The sequence below is a fragment of the Hyla sarda genome, chromosome 8, assembly GCF_029499605.1.
Source record: "Hyla sarda isolate aHylSar1 chromosome 8, aHylSar1.hap1, whole genome shotgun sequence".
Taxonomy (NCBI): Eukaryota; Metazoa; Chordata; class Amphibia; order Anura; family Hylidae; genus Hyla; species Hyla sarda.
In genome coordinates, this window is record NC_079196.1 from 216,100,689 (window position 1) to 216,123,959 (window position 23,271).

Genomic DNA, 23,271 nt, shown 5'->3' on the forward strand with positions numbered 1-23,271 from the left:
TTTTGAAAACGTAAAAACTTTTTCAAACTTTTAATACTGAAGGGGTTAAATCACATTTATTAACATTTTTATTTTATTTTTTACACTTTTTTTCGTCCCCATAGGGGACTATTACATGCAATCCTTGGATTGCATACACTGTTCAATGCTATGCCATAGCATAGCATTGACCAGTGTTATCGGTGCTCTGCTACTCCAGCCTGGATCTCAGGCATGGAGCAGCAGAGTGACGATCGGACAGCGGGAAGCAAGGTAAGAAGCCTCCCGCTGTCCCCTCAGCTGTTCAGGGTGCTGTGATTTTACTGCAGCAGTCCCGAACAGCCCAGTGAGCTAACCGGCAACTGTTTTCTCCTGTTTTAGATGTCGCGATCAAGTTTGATCGCGGCATCTAAAGAGTTAATACCGTACATCAGCCCGATCGGCGATGTCCGGTATTAGCCGCAGGTGCTGGTTGAGTGTGCTGCACATAATGGGAGCCAGCGCAGGACATAAATATATAAATATACGTCCTGCGTCGCTAAGAGATTAAAAAATCTTAATCCTTCCATTACTTATCAGCTGCTGTATACTACAGAGAAATTTCCTTTCTGTCTGACCACAGTGCTCTCTGATGACACCGTCTGTCAGGAACTGTCCAGAGTAGGAAACCTACTCCTGCTCTGGACAGTTCCTGACATGGACAGAGGTGTCAGCAGAGAGCACTTTGGTCAGACAGAAAAATTCTAAAATAAAAGTACTTCCTGGGGAGCATACAGCAGCTGATAAATACTGGAAGGATGAAGATTTTTAAATAGAAATAATTTACAAATCTGTTTAACGCTCTGCCACCAGTTGATTTAAAGAAATGTTTTCCAGTGGAGTACCCCTTTAAGTCATGCACAGTAAACAGCTTTTGCTCCCTATCCTCTCCATACATACGTGTTGCTCGGATTAGCTGAGCGTGCATATCTTCTGAATGAGGAGGATGGAGTAAGCCGCTGTCAGACACCGCTCCTCTGTAAACAAAAGGATCAGGTGTATTGAAATGTAACATATCTGTGTGCGGCCATCTTAGGAAGCGTCTGATCCCTGAGGACTCTTGACACAAGAAAGAGAGAAATTAAATGCTCACAAGTCACACAAACATTTTATTACATGTTCCCTCTTCTGCGGAAAATAAATACAAGTGCATATTTTTCTATATGCAAAAAAAAATAAAAAGAGGCCTCCAATCCCCATTCCCCACTCCTTCAAGTAGCTCCAATGACAGGTTGCGCAGGGGGTGGAGCCATATATATAAAATGAACTCTTGTTTACACCATTGTGCTGCTCAGGGTGCCTGCAGTATATTGATCCACACATACTACATTGCTCAGCAATGCTTTACAGGCCCCTGTGTAATGGGGGGGGGGGGGGGGGTATTACTAACCGCTCCTCACTGCGGCAGTACATTGTACAATTAAAAGCAGTAATGTTAGGGGCACAAAACTGAAGCACATTGTGTGTGTGTGTGTGTGTGTATATATATATATATATATATATATATATATATATATATATATATATATATATATATATACACACACACACACACACATATATATTATATATATTTATATATAACAGGCGCCATTAACTAGGCTGATTCAATCCAGTTTAAGGCTGACATTACAGAAAATTGCAGACTCCTCAAACATACACCCTTCCCCCTTCCCCAAAAGTGGACAGACTTACGGACCCAAAGGTCCCCCCTTTCCCGATTAAGACACGTACATTGTAGGGTCTGGTACAAGTGACAGAGCGTCCGGCTTTATACGTACGCAGGGGAAACGTATAGAAACCATCAGTGTTTGTAGGGGGGGGGTGGGGGTGTAAAGTTTTAATACTTCATAAATAAAAACATTTTTTAACACAAAATGTTTGCCATATATGTTCCACAATAAAAATAGTGGTTATGGGGCATTTACACTATGGAATGTCCACCCGGAATGTGTGGAACTGTTTTTGACGTAGTGCAGCAAAATAGCATTGAAAACAATGGGAGGCTGCTGCAATGCAATTCCTGTGTGGAATTCTGCTAGAAAATGTCGTAGTGTGAATACGCCATTTTGGATAATTCTAAATATATATATATATATATATATATATATATATATATATATATATATATATATATATGTGTGTGTGTGTGCGCGTTTTGAAATTATATATATTTTAGTATTGATATATGTCATATATGACACACACACATACACATATATATATATTATTATTATTTTTTTTTAGATATATTCAATAAATGAATGAATAGATCTTGAACGTCCCTTTGGTAGCAGGTTGCAGACTAACATAAACGCATTATTGGATTATTAAAATGACAGAGACAAACTAATATAATGTTTCCCAAACAGGTTGACTCCAGCTGTTGCAAAACTACAACTCCGAAACTATAGTTTTGCAATAGTTGGATGCGCCCTGGCTGGGAAACACTGTGCTAATAACTGGGCAAAATAAACCATTTGCCTCTATTTAAAAAAAAAAAAATTAGATATAAAACATTAAGTTAGAAATCCAGTTCATATCTGTATACGGGAAAGTTGAGTGACAAGCAATGTTGCCCCCCCCCCCCCCCCCCCCCCAATAAGCTAGGTTTGTGAATGCATTCCCTGCATCCTTGCCCATACATAAGTTAGACTGCCATTCAGGAGCCAAAGAGATCTGGGTGAGCAAAAAGAGAGACCTTGTTGGACCTCATCATCCAGCTTTCCCCTATCCCAACTAAGCAATCAGGGCAGAACTCAAAGACTTTACTTTTCTCAGATTTTATAGTAAGTGCAGATATTGTCCCATATTGCTGCTTCACAACCCCCCCCCCCCCCCCCTAGTGCACGTAACAAAGGCATTTTTTTTTATTCTACTTTTTTGTATCTTTTGTGTTGTGTGAGAATTTTGATCACAAAAATTTTGCAAAAAAAAATAAAAATAAAGCCTACAGGTAGACAGCGCGGAAAACACGGCTTTTGTCGAAGTTTTAAGGTCAGAGCTTATACGGCACAGAGAGACACTGTACAATTCCAGTTTTGGCCCTTTGTATAATTCCTAAAAAATATATATATATATTTATATAGACAAAAAAAACAAAAAACGGCAAAATATTAATCATCCACTCCTATATTTCTGAAGAGATACGACATGGACTCTCCGTTGTGGATGCGGCGGATGGCTTCGGACAGGATCATGCTGATGTCCACCGTCTTGATTTTGGGGCATTGCAGCTTTTGGATTTCGTGGGGGATTGTGTTGGTGACAACTACCTGAGGGGGGAAAATTGAAAGTATAGTTAACAGTTCTTAAAAAGGACTGGGTCATCAAAAAAAATAAAAATAAAATAAAAAAAAGGCTTATTTTTTTAATCATAAGATGTCTTCTTGCGGGGGTCCTGCTGCTGGGGCCCCCCCATGATCTCCCGCGGCAGTGGTTGTGAAGTCACTGCCACGCCCCCTCGTCCTGTCCCCTCCATTCATATCTATGGGAGGGGGCGTGTCGACTGACACGCCCCCTCCCACAGACATGAATGGAGGGGGCGTGGCATGATGGCACAAGGGGGTGTGGCAGTGATGTCACCATAACTGCCTGCCTCCTGCTCAGAGCGTTCTAAACAAAATGTTTATATTTTTTAAAGATTTTTTCAATTTATTAATTATTAATTAATTAATGTATTTTAAATATTTGTTTCATTTTACTAGCTCTATTTTAAAATAATCCTGACATCTTGCAGTTTCAATTTTGGTCACCAGGCCTAAAACTAAGCTGAGACGTCCTGTTCTGTACAGATCATTTCCCAGCAGTCTCCTCCTTATCATCACAGACAGGACTATGCTCTATGGGAGCTGCCGCTGCTTCAGAGTACAGCAGCACCCCTGTCCTCAGGTTGTGTGTGGTATTGCAGATCAGTGTCATTGAAGTGAATAGAGGCAAGTTGTAATACCACACACAACCTGGGGACTGGGGAGGCGCTGATTTTGCAAGAAATTAGCTCTGTTTTTCTATTTCTGGATAAAGCCTTTAACAGCTTCCAGACGGGGCTTGTTAGACCCATCATAAAAAAATAAAAAAAGACACCTTTTTGTGTTATTTATTTATTTTAGTACATAGGGGATTTAAAAGCTTCTTGTCGTTCTGGTAATCAAACAATTGTTGTGCCTTTTTTTCTATGATACATCAGGCTTTATTTTTATGTAATTTTCTTTGTATGTATATAGACCAGTGTTTCCCAACCAGGGTGCATCCAGCCATTGCAAAACTACAACTCCCAGCATGCCCAGACAGCCTGGGAGTTTTAGTTTTGCAACAGCTGGAGGCACCCTGGTTGGGAAACACTGAGATAGATAAATATGAGATAGATATGAGATTGACAGATAGATATGAGATAGATAAATAGATATGAGATAGATAGATATGAGATAGATAGATAGATATGAGATAGATAGATAGATATGAGATAGATAGATAGATATGAGATAGATAGATAGATATGAGATAGATAGATATGAGATAGATAGATAGATATGAGATAGATAGATAGATATGAGATAGATAGATATGAGATAGATAGATATGAGATAGATAGATAGATATGAGATAGATAGATAGATATGAGATAGATAGATATGAGATAGATAGATATGAGATAGATAGATATGAGATAGATAGGAGATAGATAGATAGATATGAGATATATAGATATGAGATAGATAGATAGATAGATATGAGATAGATAGATAGATATGAGATAGATAGATAGGAGATAGATAGATAGATATGAGATAGGTAGATATGAAATAGAGATGAGATAGATATGAGATAAATATATAGATATGAGAGATAGATAGATATAGATATATCTATATATATACCGTATTTATCGGAGTATACCACGCACCGGCCTATAACACGCACCCTCATTTTACCAAGGATATTTTAGTAAAAAAAGTTTTTTACCCAAATATCCATGGTAAAATGAGGGTGCGTGTGTGCGCGTGTATACCCCGATACATCTCCAGGAAAAAGGCAGGGGGAGAGAGGCCGTCGCTGCCCGCTTCTCTCCCCCTGCCTTTCCTGTGTCTAGAGCCCTGCTGCCGGCCCTTCTCACCCCCTGGCTATCGGCGCCGCTGCCCGTTCTGTCCCCCTGACTATCGGTGCCGGCGCCCCATTGCCGGCACCGATAGCCAGGGGGAGAGAAGCGGCGCCGCTGCCCCGTTACCTCCCCCCATCCCCGGTGGCATAATTACCTGGGTCGGGTCCGCGCTGCTGCAGGCCTCCAGCGTGCGTCCCGTGCGTCGTTGCTATGCACGGCGCGGCGCACTGACGTCATGCGCCGCGCCGTGCAGCGCATAGCAACGATGCAGGGGACACACGCCAGAGCCCTGCAGCAGCGCGGACCTGACCCCGGCAACAGGTAATTATGCCACCGGGGATGGGGGGAGGTAACGGGACAGCGGCGCCGGCAATGGGTGCCGCTACCCCTTCTCTCCCCCTGGCTGTCGGCACCGCTTCTCTCCCCCTGGCTATCGGCGCCGGCAATGGGGCGCCGGCACCGATAGTCAGGGGAACAGAACGGGCAGCGGCGCTCTAGACCCCAGGAAAGGCAGGGGGAGAGAAGCCGGCAGCGACGGCCTCTCTCCCCCTGCCTTTCCTGGGGGTGTATTGGCGTATAACACGCACATAGACTTTAGGCTAAAATTTTAGCCTAAAAAGTGCGTGTTATACGCCGATAAATACGGTATATATATGTAGATATGAGATAGATAAATAGGAGATGCATTGAGGGGGCGTGGCATCATGGGGGGCATGGCCGTGATGTCACGACCCATGTCCATAGACTTGCATTGAGGGGGCGTGGCATGACTTCACGATGGGGCGTGGCCATGACGTCACAACCTCCGCAGCCCGCACCGAGCGTTCGGAACAAAACCAGTCACAGGAAGAATACAGCCCGCTGGAAATTCCTGCAGAGCTGATCTGCGTTCTGCAGCTACATAGCGATCACATGATCGTCAGGCTAGGAAGCAGAAGGCCTAACGGCTCATTGAGCGCTGAGTATACAGCAATTGGGGAGGCAGGGACAGTAATAATCTGTCCTTACCTTTCCTCCATAGAGCCCAGTTTTTACCGACGGCTGTCTCAGTTAAAAGGAGTACTCCGCTGCTCAGCATTTGGAACAATCTGTTCCGAACGCTGGAGCCAGGAGCTCGTGACGCCATAGCCCCGCCCCCTCATGACATCACACCCCGCCCCCTCAATGCAAGTCTATGGGAGGGGGCGTGACTGCCGTCACACCCCCTCCCATAGACTTGCATTGAGGCGGCGTGGTGTGATGTCATGAGGGGGCAGGGCTATGGCGTCACGAGCTCCTGGCTCCAGCGTTCGGAACAGTTTGTTCCAAACGCTGAGTAGCGGAGTACTCCTTTAATTGCTGACTGCCTGGAAGTCAAAGGGGTCAGCAAGTGGTTAAAGGGTACGTGCACCTTTGTTATGGAAAGATGAGCAATAATAATAATATTTATAATAATTTTATTTATATAGCGCCAACAGATTCCGCAGCACTTAAGTGTCGTTCTGAGTCTTATTTTCTACACCTTCCGTCACTGCCAAGTCCAGAGCTCAGCGGGAGTCTCTTTTGATATAGTTTATATAGTTTTTAACTAAAATAAAACCCAAGACCACCTGCAGCGACGTCCTCTCACCTCGTCGATGGCAGACTCCTCTATTAACCTGGGAGCATCTGAGGACAAGAGCCCATGAGTGGCCATGATGAAGATTTTGTAGGCTCCTCGTTCTTTCAACGTCTCGGCAGCGGCTACAAAACTGTCTACGTCGTCGATAATGTCGTCCTGTGGAAACGGTAAGATCCTGGCATCAAACGCGGGCAACTCAACATGTAGGTATTATGGCAGAATAAGACAGAATGAAAGACTGGATACCATGAGGACACAGATGGCTGCTGATCTTTTGTTTCCCCAGGTGAATTCTAAATGCAGAAGCCAGAGAGGTAGAAGTGCCCTTTACTGGTCACATGACACTTCCCAGCCAATAACGATGTATAAGGAAAAGTTGCCCAGTTGCCTATAGCAACCAATCAGATTGCTTCTTTCATTTTGCAGAGGCCTTGTTAAAAATGAAAGAAGCGATCTGATTGGTTGCTATGGGCAACTTTTCCTCTGGGCAGGTTTTGATAAATCTCCCCCATTGGGTCCAATATCTCCCACGACTTTCTAGCTAAATATTTTGATAAAAAATTTAAAAAATCTGATTCTTATTTACTTCTCATATCTATCTATCTCATATCTATCCATCCATCCATCTCATATCTATTTATCTCATATCTATCCATCCATCCATCTCATATCTATCTATCTCATATCTATCTATCTCATATCTATCTATCTCATATCTATCTATCTCATATCTATCCATCTCATATCTATCCATCTCATATCTATCCATCTCATATCTATCCATCTCATATCTATCTATCTATCTCATATCTATCTCATATCTATCTATCTCATATCTATCTATCTCATATCTATCTATCTCATATCTATCCATCTCATATCTATCCATCTCATATCTATCTATCTCATATCTATTATCTCATATCTATTATCTCATATCTATCTATCCATCTCATATCTATCATCTCATATCTATTATCTCATATCTATCTATCCATCTCATATCTATCTATCTCATATCTATTATCTCATATCTATCCATCCATCCATCTATCTCATATATATCTATCTATCCATCTATCTCATATCTATCTATCCATCTATCTCATATCTATCTATCTATCTCATCTATTTATCTATCTCATATCTATCTAATATCTATCTATCTATCTATCTATCTCATATCTATCTAATATCTATCATCTATCTATCTCATATCTATCTAATATCTATCATCTATCTATCCATCCATCTATCTCAATCTCATATCTATCCATCCATCTATCTCATATCTATCTATCTAATATCTATCTAACTATCTCATATCTATCTCATATCTATCTATCTCATATCTATCTCATATCTATCTATCTCATATCTATCTCATATCTATCTATCTCATATCTATCTCATATCTATCTATCTAATATCTATCTATCTATCTATCTATCTATCTCATATCTATCCATCTCATATCTATCCATCTCATATCTATCCATCTCATATCTATCCATCTCATATCTATCCATCTCATATCTATCCATCTCATATCTATCCATCTCATATCTATCCATCTCATATCTATCCATCTCATATCTATCTCATATCTATCTATCTATCTCATATCTATCCATCTCATATCTATCCATCTCATATCTATCCATCTCATATCTATCCATCTCATATCTATCCATCTCATATCTATCCATCTCATATCTATCCATCTCATATCTATCCATCTCATATCTATCCATCTCATATCTATCCATCTCATATCTATCCATCTCATATCTATCCATCTCATATCTATCCATCTCATATCTATCCATCTCATATCTATCCATCTCATATCTATCCATCTCATATCTATCCATCTCATATCTATCCATCTATCTCATATCTATCCATCTATCTCATATCTATCCATCTCATATCTATCCATCTCATATCTATCCATCTCATATCTATCCATCTCATATCTATCCATCTCATATCTATCCATCTCATATCTATCCATCTCATATCTATCCATCTCATATCTATCCATCTCATATCTATCCATCTCATATCTATCCATCTCATATCTATCTATCTCATATCTATCTATCTCATATCTATCCATCTCATATCTATCCATCTCATATCTATCCATCTCATATCTATCTATCTATCCCATATCTATCTATCTCATATCTATCTCATATCTATCTAATATCTTTCATCTATCTATCTCATATCTATCTCTATATAACTGGACTCTATATCTACCTATGAGGTCTGGACTCTATATGGACCCAGCTGCTCGCACTTACAACAATGATGGCTATCCTTCCACCAACATCACCGACGACCGTAATAGGAGGCTTTTCTTTGGGGAACATCACTGCAACAAAAACACACACACAAAAAAAAAGTTTACTATAGGAACAATCTGAATTGTGCTCTCGTGCCTCATTTTCGGGCAGGGCTCCGGCCCAATGCTAGCATTTTGCATATTTATCGCAAAAGATTAACAGGTTATTTTCCCCTGGATTGCATTAACCCCTTAAAGGGGTACTCCGCTGCTCAGCGTTTGGAACAAACTGTTCCGAACGCTGGAGTCGGGAGCTCGTGACATAATAGCCCCGCCCCTTCACGATGTCACGCCCCGCCCCCTCAATTCAAGTCTATGGGAGGGGGCGTGACGACTGTCACGCCCCCTCCCATAGACTTGCATTGAGGGGGCAGGGTGTGACATCATGATGGGGCAGGTCTATGACCTCATGAGCTCCCGGCTCCAGTGTTCGGAACAGTTTGTTCCAAACACTGAGCAGCGGAGTACCCCTTTAAGGATGCCGGCCTTTTTTCATTTTTGAACTTTCGTTATTTCCACCTCCCCTTCTAAAAATCATAACTCTTTCAATTTTCCATCTACAGACCCATATGAGGGCTTGTTTTTTTTTTTTTGCGCTACCAATAGCACTTTGTAATGACATCAATCATTTCACCACAAAATCTACGGTGAAACGAAAAAAAAAACATTTTGTAACTTTTGGGGGCTTACGATTCTACACAGTGTACTTTTCTGTAAAAATGACACCTTATCTTTATTCTGTAGGTCTAGACAATTAAAATGATACCCAATCTATAACCATTAGATTGCATACACTGTTCAATGCTATACCATAGTATAGAGATCAGTGTTATCTGTGCTCGATTGCTCCAGCCTGCAGAGCCTGGGTGGAGAATCGAGGGACAGAACGGATGGTGAGGAGGCAGGTAAAGTCCTTCCCGCCGTCCTCTCAGCTGATCGGGACATAGAGATTTCCCAGTGATAATCCCGATCAGCTCCACTGAGTTGCGGGAGTCTATTTTCGGCATTTTAGATGGGTTAAAGGGGTATGCCGGTGGATTTATTTTTTTATTTTTTATAATGCCATAAAGTTAAACAGATTTGTAAATGACTTCTATAACTAAATCTTAATCCTTCCAGTACTTTTTAGCAGCTGTATGTATCAGAGGAAATTCTTTTCTTTTTGAATTTCTTTTTTTGTCTTGTCCACAGTGCTCTCTGCTGACGTCCGTATCAGGAACTGTCCAGAGCAGGAGAAAATCCCCATTGCAAACCTATGCTACTCTGGACAGTTCCTGACACGGACAGAGGTGTCAGCAGAGAGCACTGTGGACAAGACAAAAAAGAAATAAAAAAAAGAAAAGAAAAGAATTTCCTCTGTAGCATTCAGCTGCTAAAAAGTACTGGAAGGGTAAAAAGACTTTTTAATAGAAATCATTTACAAATCTGTGTAACTTTCTGGCATCAGTTGATATAAAAAAAAATGTTTTCCACCGGAGTACCCCTTTAATGTCGGGCCTCTGGCCGATTGCCGGTATCAGCCGCTGATAGCAGCCAGGACCTGAAGCTCGCTTCACAGAACCGCCGCACAACAGCGCCGTATATACACGGCGCTTGTCGTTAAGGGGTTAATGTCCCGCTATCACATGGACACTGTATGAATAATTGACTATTGAAGTAGCACGGTATGGGTGGTATTATAGTAAAATCTTCTAAAAGGCTCCTTTTAAAAGGGTTTGTCCAAAAGGGTCTCTATTCCCCCAAAACAGCGCCATGCCTGTCCCCAGGTTGTGTGTAGTATTACAACTTGGCTCCGTTCAGTTCAATGGAACAGAGCTGCAATACCACAGACAACCTGAGAAGCAGAGTGGCGCTGTTTATGGAAGAAAACAGCTACGTTTTACCTAATCCTGGATAACCCTATTAATCCTTATATTTGGAACCAAATCTTTCCAATCTGTTGTTAAGATTACAGTGTAATCCTGCAGCTTCCAGAGGGGAGAACAAGAGATTTTCTTATGACAAATGCGGCAGCCTAAATCGAGCCGTATGGACAGGGGGTTCTTATATCTGGAATATCTTTTTGCATTCTAGGGTTCGGGGCACAATGTTACCGTAGCTTCTAGATGTGTACCGATATATCAATTACCAAAAACTAAGGAACAGACGTGTCATAAATGGTTGTGACAATAGAGCTCACATTACAGTAAGGTGCTCTAGAGCAGTGTTTCCAAACCAGGGTGCCTCCAGCTGTTGCAAAACTACAACTCCCAGCTCACATTACAGTAAGGTGCTCTAGAGCAGTGTTTCCCAATCAGGGTGCCCCCAGCTGTTGCAATACTACAACTCCCAGCTCACATTACAGTAAGGTGCTCTAGAGCAGTGTTTCCAAACCAGGGTGCCTCCAGCTGTTGCAAAACTACAACTCCCAGCTCACATTACAGTAAGGTGCTCTAGAGCAGTGTTTCCAAACCAGGGTGCCTCCAGCTGTTGCAAAACTACAACTCCCAGCTCACATTACAGTAAGGTGCTCTAGAGCAGTGTTTCCCAATCAGGGTGCCTCCAGCTGTTGCAATACTACAACTCCCAGCTCACATTACAGTAAGGTGCTCTAGAGCAGTGTTTCCAAACCAGGGTGCCTCCAGCTGTTGCAAAACTACAACTCCCAGCTCACATTACAGTAAGGTGCTCTAGAGCAGTGTTTCCCAATCACGGTGCCTCCAGCTGTTGCAATACTACAACTCCCAGCTCACATTGCAGTAAGGTGCTCTAGAGCAGTGTTTCCAAACCAGGGTGCCTCCAGCTGTTACAAAACTACAACTCCCAGCTCACATTATAGTAAGGTGCTCTAGAGCAGTGTTTCCAAACCAGGGTGCCTCCAGCTGTTACAAAACTACAACTCCCAGCTCACATTACAGTGAGGTGCTCTAGAGCAGTGTTTCCCAACCAGGGTGCCTCCAGCTGTTGCAAAACTACAACTCCCAGCTCACATTACAGTAAGGTGCTCTAGAGCAGTGTTTCTCAATCAGGGTGCCTCCACCTGTTGCAAAACTGCAACTCCCAGCATGCCTGGAATGCCGAAGGCTGTGCCTCCAGCTGTTGCAAAACTACAACTCCCAGCTCACATTACAGTAAGGTGCTCTAGGGCAGTGTTTCCCAACCAGGGTTCCTCCAGCTGTTGCAAAACTACAACTCCCAGCTCACATTACAGTAAGGTGCTCTAGGGCAGTGTTTCCCAACCAGGGTGCCTCCAGCTGTTGCAAAACAACAAGTCCCAGCATGCCTGGACAGCCGAAGGCTGTCCAGGCATGCTGGGAGTTGTAGTTTTGCAACAGCTGGAGGCACCCTGGTTGGGAAACGCTGCTCTAGAGCTATCACCTGCTTGGCAACAAACTAAGCACCGATCACACTAACACTATAAATAATACACAAGCAAAGGGAAAAAAAATGGAAAATGTTATTAGAATAAAAAGGGATAAAAGCTCAGCCCTGACCACGTGGTTATAGCACAATCGGGCTGCCGGGGGTGAATGGACGCCGGTATCCTCACATCCATGTATAATGCACAGTGTATGAGAGAAACCATAGTCATCCTCACATGACCCGGGCGCAGCGGCACTGGCTGCATGAAAGATTCACGCTGTGTGTATTCACCACCGATGCATTCATGTATTATAGAGGAGGACGGACATGTAACATCTTCTCCCTTCTCAGTGGTGACACCCTCCATTATAGAGGCAGCAATGTATTTCAAGGTAGACCATTCACTTAAAGGGGTATTACACGTTTATATATCTTATCCCCTTGGCTATACAGTTCCCGTATACGGTTTCAAGGTAAAAACAGTACGGAACCGTATAGAAAACCAGTATGTATCATCCAGTTTAGTCTGTTTTGCTTCTTATACGGTTTTGTCAGTTTTTTTTCCCCCTGTACCCAAAACCATAGACTTCCAAGTTTTTAATACTCACGTGTCCCCGCCGCTCCGGACCCGTCACCGCTGCCCTGGATGTCGCTCCATCGCTGTCACCGTGTCCCCGTCGCTCTGGAACCTCTCTGCTGCCGGCCGGGTATCCTCGCTCTCCGTCGCCGCCATCACGTCGTTATGCACGCCGACGCACGTACGCGACGACGTGATGACGAGGAAGGAGAGCGCCGGCCATACAGGGGATCCCTGAATGGAGAAGGAGGCAGGTAAGGTCCCTCCCGGTGTCCTGTAAGCACTAACCCGGCTATTCAGTCGGGCTGTTCGGGACCGCGGCGGTGAAATAGCGGCGGTCCCGAACAGCCCGACTGAACTGCCGGGTTAGTGTCACTTTCCCTTCAGACGCAGCAGTCAGCTTTGATCGCCGCGTCTGACGGGTTAATACAGGGCATCACCGCGATCGGTGATGTCCTGTATTAGCGGGCGGGGGGGGGGGGTCCCGGCCATTGATGGACGCAGGGACCGCCGCGATAGGGGTGTATTCGCCGTATAAGACGCACCGACTTTTTCCCCCCAGTTTTGTCTTATACGGCGAAAAATACGATATATACTCATGTTTTATCTATATCTTTGTGCTAGCAGTGTGCTGCTGTATTCTCCTGTTGCTTTATATCTCTATCGCTAGATTATATTTATATCTATATCTATCTATCTTAATTATATCATAATTTGTTTTATTAATTAATTATTTTATTTATTTATTTATTTATTATTTTTCATTGCTGTACAAGCATCTTTCCTTTCTTCCTGGAGCCTCTACACAAGGGATCCCCAACCTGTGTCTGTCTGCTACAACTCTCATCATGCCCTGGAAGCCTTAAAGGGGTTTTCCAGAATAAAACTTTTTTTTATATATATCAACTGGTTCCAGAAAGTTAAACAGATTTGTAAATTACTTCTATTAAAAAATCTTAATCCTTCCAGTACTTATGAGCTTCTGAAGTTAAGGTTGTTCTTTTCTGTCTAAGTGCTCTCTGATGACACCTGTCTCGGGAACTGTCCAGTTTAGAAGCAAATCCCCATAGCAAACCTCTTCTAAACTGGGCGGTTCCCGAGACAAGTGTCATCAGAGAGTACTTAGACAGAAAAGAACAACCTTAACTTCAGAAGCTCATAAGTACTATAAGAATTAAGATTTTTTAATAGAAGTAATTTACAAATCTGTTTAACTTTCTGGAACCAGTTGATATATAAAAAAAAAAAAAAAAGTTTTTTCCTGGATAACCCCTTTAAGCAGAGTTTTAGTTTTGTCTGGAGAGCAACAGGTTGGGGAACAACGCTCTACAGCAGTGTTCCCAAACCAGTGTGCCTCCAGCTGTTGCAAAACTAGAACTGGAGGCAAAAATGTATGTAAAACTTGCTGCAAAGCAGCAAAACTGTTGCAAGACTAAAACTCCCAGCATGCCCGCACAGTTTTGTAACAGTTTTGCTGCTTTACAGTAAGTTTTACATACTTTTTTATGATTGCTCATACACAATGCCGCCTTATAAAGGAACGGTACTTACAAGGTATCTCCAATGACGGGTGAATGGCAGCGGCGATGTTCTGGACAACTGGAGGTGAATGTCTTCCATCTACCATGTCGGATTCTGCATCCTGAGCTTCCCCATGGATAACGGCGATTCCTAGTCGTAACCTTTCGGCAAAAGACTGAGCTCTGCATGGGATGGAGAGAGACAAATGATTATATATACACACACAAGACTATAGGACTATACAGAAAGTACACAGATAATAAGACGGTACTAAAGTAACATAAATGCCAGTCTAATAGGCAACACAACAATAACAAGCAACAAAGATCTTCAATCCTTCATGGAGCTGATCCCCAGGTGGAGGAGTCTTATCTTTCCTCTCATTGGCTGTGTAAGGATTCTATTGTCTGTTCTGTTACAGTGCCATCCAGTGGAATAAAACAGCACTACAAGCCGCAGGGAAGCACCTGCCTTATACCAAACATCAGGAAGGAGGAGGAGGGTGATCTCACCTTTTTGCAGACGATGGCGATTTGGCTACAATAACGGCATTTCTGTAGTCAGGAATCTGTATAGACAAAAAGGAAAATAAATAAATAAATTATATATATATATATATATTCTATGCAAATATGTGGTTCGCAGTAACTACAATATTACTGACCCCTTTGCTCCCTCCTATACCGGTGGAGTGCTTCATACCCAGCCCTGTCGGGCATTACTGTATTATAAACTTTAAAAAAAAAATAAAAAAAAGTCCCAACTTCATAAATGTAAAACATTCCAAAAGTTTATTAGAACACCAGGAAGTATTAAAGTAGTTATATTCTTGTATATAGGGAGCAGTATTATAGTAGTTATATTCTTGTATATAGGAGGCAGTATTATAGTAGTTATATTCTTGTATATAGGAGCAGTATTATAGTAGTTATATTCTTGTATATAGGAGCAGTATTATAGTAGTTATATTCTTGTATATAGGAGCAGTATTATAGTAGTTATATTCTTGTATATAGGAGCAGTATTATAGTAGATATATTCTTGTATATAGGAGCAGTATTATAGTAGTTATATTCTTGTATATAGGGAGCAGTATTATAGTAGTTATATTCTTGTATATAGGAGGCAGTATTATAGTAGTTATATTCTTGTATATAGGAGCAGTATTATAGTAGATATATTCTTGTATATAGGAGCAGTATTATAGTAGTTATATTCTTGTATATAGGAGCAGTATTATAGTAGTTATATTCTTGTATATAGGAGCAGTATTATAGTAGTTATATTCTTGTATATAGGAGCAGTATTATAGTAGTTATATTCTTGTATATAGGAGGCAGTATTATAGTAGTTATATTCTTGTATATAGGAGCAGTATTATAGTAGTTATATTCTTGTATATAGGAGCAGTATTATAGTAGTTATATTCTTGTATATAGGGGCAGTATTATAGTAGTTATATTCTTGTATGTAGGAGCAGTATTAAAGTAGTTACATTCTTGTATATAGGGGCAGTATTATAGTAGTTCTATTCTTGTATATAGGAGCAGTATTATAGTAGTTATATTCTTGTATATAGGGGACAGTATTATAGTAGTTATATTCTTGTATATAGGAGCAGTATTATAGTAGTTATATTCTTGTATATAGGAGCAGTATTATAGTAGTTATATTCTTGTACATAGGGGACAGTATTATAGTAGTTATATTCTTGTATATAGGAGCAGTATTATAGTAGTTATATTCTTGTATATAGGAGCAGTATTATAGTAGTTATATTCTTGTATATAGGGGCAGTATTATAGTAGTTATATTTTTGTATATAGGAGCAGTATTATAGTAGTTATATTCTTGTATATAGGAGCAGTATTATAGTAGATTTATTCTTGTACATAGGAGCAGTATTATAGTAGATATATTCTTGTATATTGGAGGCAATATTATAGTAGTTATATTCTTGTATATTGGAGGCAATATTATAGTAGTTATATTCTTGTATATTGGAGGCAGTATTATAGTAGTTATATTCTTGTATATAGGGAGCAGTATTATAATAGTTATATTCTTGTATATAGGAGCAGTATTATAGTAGTTATAGTCTTGTATATAGGAGGCAGTATTATAGTAGTTATATTCTTGTGTATAGGAGCAGTATTATAGTAGTTATATTCTTGTATATAGGAGCAGTATTATAGTAGTTATATTCTTGTATATAGGAGCAGTATTATAGTAGTTATATTCTTGTATATAGGAGGCAGTATTATAGTAGTTATATTCTTGTATATAGGGGGCAGTATTATAGTAGTTATATTCTTGTATATAGGAGCAGTATTATAGTAGTTATATTCTTGTATATAGGAGGCAGTATTATAGTAGTTATATTCTTGTATATAGGAGCAGTATTATAGTAGTTATATTCTTGTATATAGGGAGCAGTATTATAGTAGTTATATTCTTGTATATAGGAGGAAGTATTATAGTAGTTATATTCATGTATATAGGAGCAGTATAATAGTAGTTATATTCTTGTATCTAGGAGGCAATATTATAGTAGTTATATTCTTGTATATAGGAGGCAGTATTATAGTAGTTATATTCTTGTATATAGGAGCAGTATTATAGTAGTTATATTCTTGTATATAGGAGCAGTATTATAGTAGTTATATTCTTGTATATAGGAGAAGTATTATAGTAGTTATATTCTTGTATATAGGAGGAAGTATTATAGTAGTTATATTCTTGTATATAGGAGCAGTATTATAGTAGTTATATTCTTGTATCTAGGAGGCAGTATTATAGTAGTTATATTCTTGTATATAGGAGCAGTATTATAGTAGTTATATTCTTGTATATAGGAGCAGTATTATAGTAGTTATATTCTTGTATCTAGGAGGCAGTATTATAGTAGTTATATTCTTGTATATAGGAGCAGTATTGTAGTTATATTCTTGTATCTAGGAGGCAGTATTATAGTAGTTATATTCTATATACAAGAATATAACTACTATAATACTGCTCCTATATACAAGAATATAACTACTATAATACTGCTCCTATATACAAGGAGGCAGTATTATAGTAGTTATATTCTTGTATATAGGAGGCAGTATTATAGTATTTATATTCTTATACATAGGAGGCAGTATTATAGTAGTTATATTCTTGTGTATATATAGGAGCAGTATTATAGTAGTTATATTCTTGTACATAGGAAGCAGTATTATAGTAGTTATATTCCTGTATATAGGAGCAGTATTACAGTAGTTATATTCTTGTATATAGGAGCAGTATTATAGTAGTTATATTCTTGTATATACGAGCAGTATCATAGTAGTTATATTCTTGTATATAGGAGCAGTATTATAGTAGTTATATTCTTGTATATCGGAGGGAGTATCATAGTAGTTATATTCTTGTATATAAGAGCAGTATTTTAGTAGTTATATTCTTGTATATAAGAGCAGTATTATAGTAGTTATATTCTTGTATATAGGAGCAGTATTATAGTAGTTATATTCTTGTATATAGGAGCAGTATTATAGTAGTTATATTCTTGTATATCGAAGCAGTATTATAGTAGTTATAATCTTGTATATAGGAGCAGTATTATAGTAGTTCTATTCTTGTATATAGGAGCAGTATTATAGTAGTTATATTCTTGTATATAGGAGCAGTATTATAGTAGTTATAATCTTGTATATAGGAGCAGTATTATAGTAGTTATATTCTTGTATATAGGAGCAGTATTATAGCAGTTATATTCTTGTATATAGGAGCAGTATTATAGTAGTTATATTCTTGTATATAGGAGGCAGTATTATAGTAGTTATATTCTTGTATATAGGAGCAGTATTATAGTAGTTATATTCTTGTATATAGGAGCAGTATTATAGCAGTTATATTCTTGTACATAAGAAGCAGTATTAAAGTGGATACATTCTTGTAAAATAGACAGTACTATATTCTAGTATATTGTAGCCCCAATGGAACATTAGTGCCGGTTAATCTTGTGTGAAACTGAAATGCTCTCAAAATAGTTGCTTTCTTTCCGTAGATCATATACAGAACATTTCTCAGCAGGGAATAAAGAGCACAGACAAAAGCTGTTCACAGGGAATGCAAACACAGTCTCTGCATCTTTATTCTGCTTTTTCATATACCTGTGAACGCATGCGCCCGAAACCGCGCCGCCACGCATTCTCCAATGTTCCCGAGATGTTGCTGGTATTATCAGCAATATGGTGCAGCCATTGATGAAAGCATATGGGAATGCAGCCTTAGTGTAGCATTGATGTTGTTGCCAATTGAGTGCTTAAAGGGGTACTCCAGTGAAAAACTATTTATTTATTTTTTTATAAACTGGTGCCAGAGCGTTAAACAGATTTGTAAATTATTTCTATTTAAAAAATCTTAATCCTTCCAGTACTTATCAGCTGCTATATGCTCCACAGGAAGTAATTTTATTTTATTTTTTCAGTCTGACCACAGTGCTCTCTGTTGACACCTCTGTCTGTCTCAGGTACTGTCCAGAGCAGGATAGGTTTGCTATGGGGGATTTGCTCCTACTATGGACAGTTCCTGACACGGACAGATGTGTCAGCAGAGAGCACTGTGGTCAGACAGAAAATACATTTAAAAAGAAAAGAACTTCCTGTGGAGCATACAGCAGCTGACAAATACTGGAAGGATTAAGATTTTTAAATAGAAGTAATTTACAAATTTATAAAAAGTAAAGTGGCAGAACAGTCCTCAAGGTATATAAATTCTAAAAATCATCAAGATATGACCAGTTGACCATAGAGATTGATCATTATTAAATTAAAGGGGTTATCCAGGGAAAAACTGTTTTTTATATATCGACTGGCTCCAGAAAGTTAAACAGATTTGTAAATGACTTCTATTAAAAAATCTTAATCCTTTCAGTACTTATGAGCTTTTGAAGTTAAGGTTGTTCTTTTCTGTCTAAGTCCTCTCTGATGACACGTGTCTCGGGAACCGCCCAGTTTAGAAGCAAATCCCCATAGCAAACCTCTTCTAAACTGGGTGTTTCCCGAGACAGGTGTCATCAGAGATTACTTAGACAGAAAAGAACAACCTTAACTTCAGAAGCTCATAAGTACTGAAAGGATTAATATTTTTTTTAATAGAAGTAATTTACAAATCTGTTTAACTTTCTGGAGCCAGTTGATATATATAAAAAAGTTTTTGCCTGCAATACCCCTTTAATAAAATAAAATAAAATGTAACATATAAGTTAAAATGGTGCTCTGACAGGGCCCCATGGGCCCTGTCAGAGCACCATTTTAACTTATATGTTACATTTTATTTTATTAATTTAATAATAAATAATCTCTATGGTCAACTGGTCATATCTTGATCATTTTTAGAATTTATATACGGTACCTTGAGGACTGTTTTGCCACTTTACTTTAATTTATTTTTGGGGCATGACGGGTACGTGCAACACAGGTTACCTCGGTATATAATTATATTTAGTGGGGTGAGCCTCTCACAATTTTATCTAATTTACAAATTTGTTTAACGCTCCGACACCAGTTGCTTTAAAAAAATAAAATAAAATGTTTTTCACCGGACTACCCCTTTAACAAATACTGTATATTTTGCCGTATAAGACGCACTTTTTCTTCCCCAAAACTGGGGGGAAAAAGTTGGTGCGTCTTATACGGCGAATACACCCCTATCGCGGCGGTCCCTGCGGCCATCAACGGCCGGGACCCACGGCTAATACAGGACATCACCGATCGCGGTGATGCCCTGTATTAACCCTTCATACGCGGAGATCAAAGCTGACCGCCGCGTCTGAAGCGAAAGTGACACTAACCCGGCTGTTCAGTCGGGCTGTTCGGGACCGCCGCGGTTTCACCGCGGCGGTCCCGAACAGCCCGACTGAATAGCCGGGTTAGTGCTTTCAGGACACCGGGAGGGACCTTACCTGCCTCCTCGGTGTCTTCTCCGTTCAGGGATCCCCTGTATGGCCGGCGCTCTCCTTCCTCATCATCGCGTACGTGTGTCGGCGTGCGTAACAACATGATGGCGGCGACGGAGAGCGAGGATACCCGGCCGGCAGCAGAGACATTCCGGAGCGACGGGGACACGGCGACAGCGATGGAGCGACATCCAGGGCAGCGGTGACGGGTCCGGAGCGGTGGGGACACGTGAGTATTACCTCCTATGCAGTGGTCTACAATCTGCGGACCTCCAGATGTTGCACAACTACAACTCCCAGCATGCCCGGACAGCCAACGGCTGTCCGGGCATGCTGGGAGTTGTAGTTTTGCAACATCTGGAGGTCCGCAGATTGAAGACCACTATTGGGTTCAAAATCTTTATTTTTTTTAGATTTTGCACCTATAAATTGGGTGCGTCTTACACGCCGGTGCGTCCTATAGGGCGAAAAATACGGTATTTCATTTTCAGAAGGAATGATTTGGCCACGTCATAATTATACTAAGGAATAAAACAATCAGGGACAAGGAGGTCATTTAGATTGGACTTATTTTTATTTCTGACAGAAAAATGATAATGTTCAGCTCTAAAGCCAATAGAAGTGAAGGCCGTTCATTGTCTTTACACGGCGGAGGAGGCGGAGACCTCTGTGCGGTTTTATTTTACTTCTGTTGCAAAAGGTTTAAAAATAAATAAATAATAAAATTAGTACCTACAAAGCTAAATGCTACCTACACATCCAGCCAGGTCTCCTCCTTGCAGTAAATGAGATGCACGCTCATTGTTCAGCCAGTAATATGATCGGCGCCTGACGTGCCAGCATGAACATTCAGTATGCACGGCTTCCTATATCTGTGCTGTAATTACGCCGGGGAGAGATCACCTGTCGTCTCTGAGGCGTAGGCATTAAAGGGGTACTCCACCAGAAAATATTTTTGTCTAAATCCACCGGTGCCAGAAAGTTAAACAGATTTGTAAATTACTTCTATTTAAAAATCTTAATCCTTCCAGTACTTATCAGCTGCTGTATCATCCACAGGAAATTGTTTTCTTTATAAATTTCCTTTCTGTCTGACCACAGCGCTCTCTGCTGACACCTCTGTCCACGTCAGGAACTGTCCAGAGCAGGAGAGGTTCGCTATGGGGATTTGCTTGTGCTCTGGACAGTTTCTGACATGGAAAGAGGTGTCAGCGGAGAGAACTGTGGTCAGACTGGAAAGGAGATTCAAAAAGAAAATAACTTGTGGAGCATACAGCAGCTAAGTACTGGAAGGATTAAGATATTTTTTTTTTTATAGAAGTAATTTACAAAATTTTTTACTTTCTGGTACCAGTTGATTTAAAAAAAATAAAAATAAAAAAAAGTTTTCCAGTGGAGTACCCCTTTAATGTAAGCCTGTACAATGCACTTACAGATAGTGGTACTTACATCTGCCTGTGGGGACTTCCTGGCGGAGGTGCGCGATGTCATTGCAAGCGCCACGACGCCGACGTCCTGCGCGGTGTGTGCAATGACGTCACTTATAACGCGCACCTCTGCCAGGAAAATCCCCACAGGCAGATGTAAGTAGCGCAGGCCAGGTAAGAGAGAGTGTGTGTGTGTGTTGGGGGTTCAATGCTACCTAATGTGGGGGAATCCTAAGCTACTTAATGCAGATTAATGCTAGTTGCAGTGCAACTTTATGGCATAGTACTTTTTTTATTTATTTTATTTTTTGGGGGGGTGGAGGGCACATTGTTTCCACAGGGGCTTTCTGCTGTCTGTGTCCGCCCCTGGCAGGAGTCCAAAGTCTGTGCAAGAAATGGGGGAAATGTGCTCTGGACAAGTAGGGAGACACCTAGTGGCAGCTTTTTTAAACACAAATAAAAAAAAATAATTAAAGTTTTCTATGTTTTAACAAAGTTTAAAAAGAAAGATTTTTTTTTATTTACCATAAGGAGTGCAATAGAAAAAAAATAGTTTTAATGAGAGGGCCCATTTAAGCTTTAACAGGCCAAAAACATTGCAAAAGAGTCTCCTATTGGCCTACTTCTGGCCAGTATAGATGGACAAGTCGTGTATTGCACTGTAATTTAAATAGGCAAAAGACAATTAAGAGGAATCCCGAAAAAAAACAATTAATAAAAACACATTATTAGTTATGTATATTTTTATATAAGTGTCCGTTACAATGCAGCCACTCACCTCTTCCTGAATGTACTGTAAGAGGAACGGAGACGCTCGTAGATTGTCCACGGGGATATTGAAAAAGCCCTGAATTTCCTTCTGATGTAGGTCCATGGTGATCAAGTGAGTTAAACCTTTGGGGAGAAGCAGAATATAAACTGTGACACAACATGACGGGAGATCAGACACAATCCCTTCTGAGTTATCAGCAGCTTGGATCCCTGCCTGGTGAATGTTTGCTTAAAGGGGTATTCCGGGAAAAAACGTTTTTATATATATATATATATATATATATATATATATATATATATATATATATATATATATATCTCAACTGGCTCCAGAAAGTTAAACAGAATTGTAAATTACTTCTATTAAAAGATCTTAATCCTTTCAGTACTTATGAGCTTCTGAAGTTAAGGTTGCTCTCTTCTGTCTAAGTGCTCTCTGATGACACGTGTCTCGGGAACCGCCCAGTTTAGAAGCAAATCCCCATAGCAAACCTCTTCCAAACTGGGCGTTTCCCGAGACACGTGTCATCAGAGAGCACTTAGACAGAAAAGAACAACCTTAACTTCAGAAGCTCATAAGTACTGAAAGGATTAAGATTTTTTAATAGAAGTAATTT

The 23,271-nt window shown here is 40.1% G+C and overlaps 2 protein-coding genes across 2 annotated transcripts in view; both read right to left on the reverse strand.

Moving 5' to 3' along the window:
* Nucleotides 1-23,271, reverse strand: part of SLC5A10 (solute carrier family 5 member 10) — a 293,441-nt gene that overhangs the window by 180,290 nt on the left and 89,880 nt on the right. The window lies entirely within an intron of this gene.
* PRPSAP2 (phosphoribosyl pyrophosphate synthetase associated protein 2) overlaps nt 2,152-23,271 on the reverse strand; it is a 59,419-nt gene continuing 38,299 nt past the window's right edge. Inside the window, exons 6-11 of the mRNA XM_056535573.1 lie at nt 22,662-22,777; nt 15,022-15,077; nt 14,540-14,691; nt 9,029-9,099; nt 6,726-6,872; nt 2,152-3,293 (exon numbers count right to left, since the gene is read on the reverse strand). Of these exons, the coding sequence (XP_056391548.1) occupies nt 3,135-3,293; nt 6,726-6,872; nt 9,029-9,099; nt 14,540-14,691; nt 15,022-15,077; nt 22,662-22,777 (701 nt within the window). The 3' untranslated portion in view covers nt 2,152-3,134. The remainder of the gene's footprint in view (nt 3,294-6,725; nt 6,873-9,028; nt 9,100-14,539; nt 14,692-15,021; nt 15,078-22,661; nt 22,778-23,271) is intronic.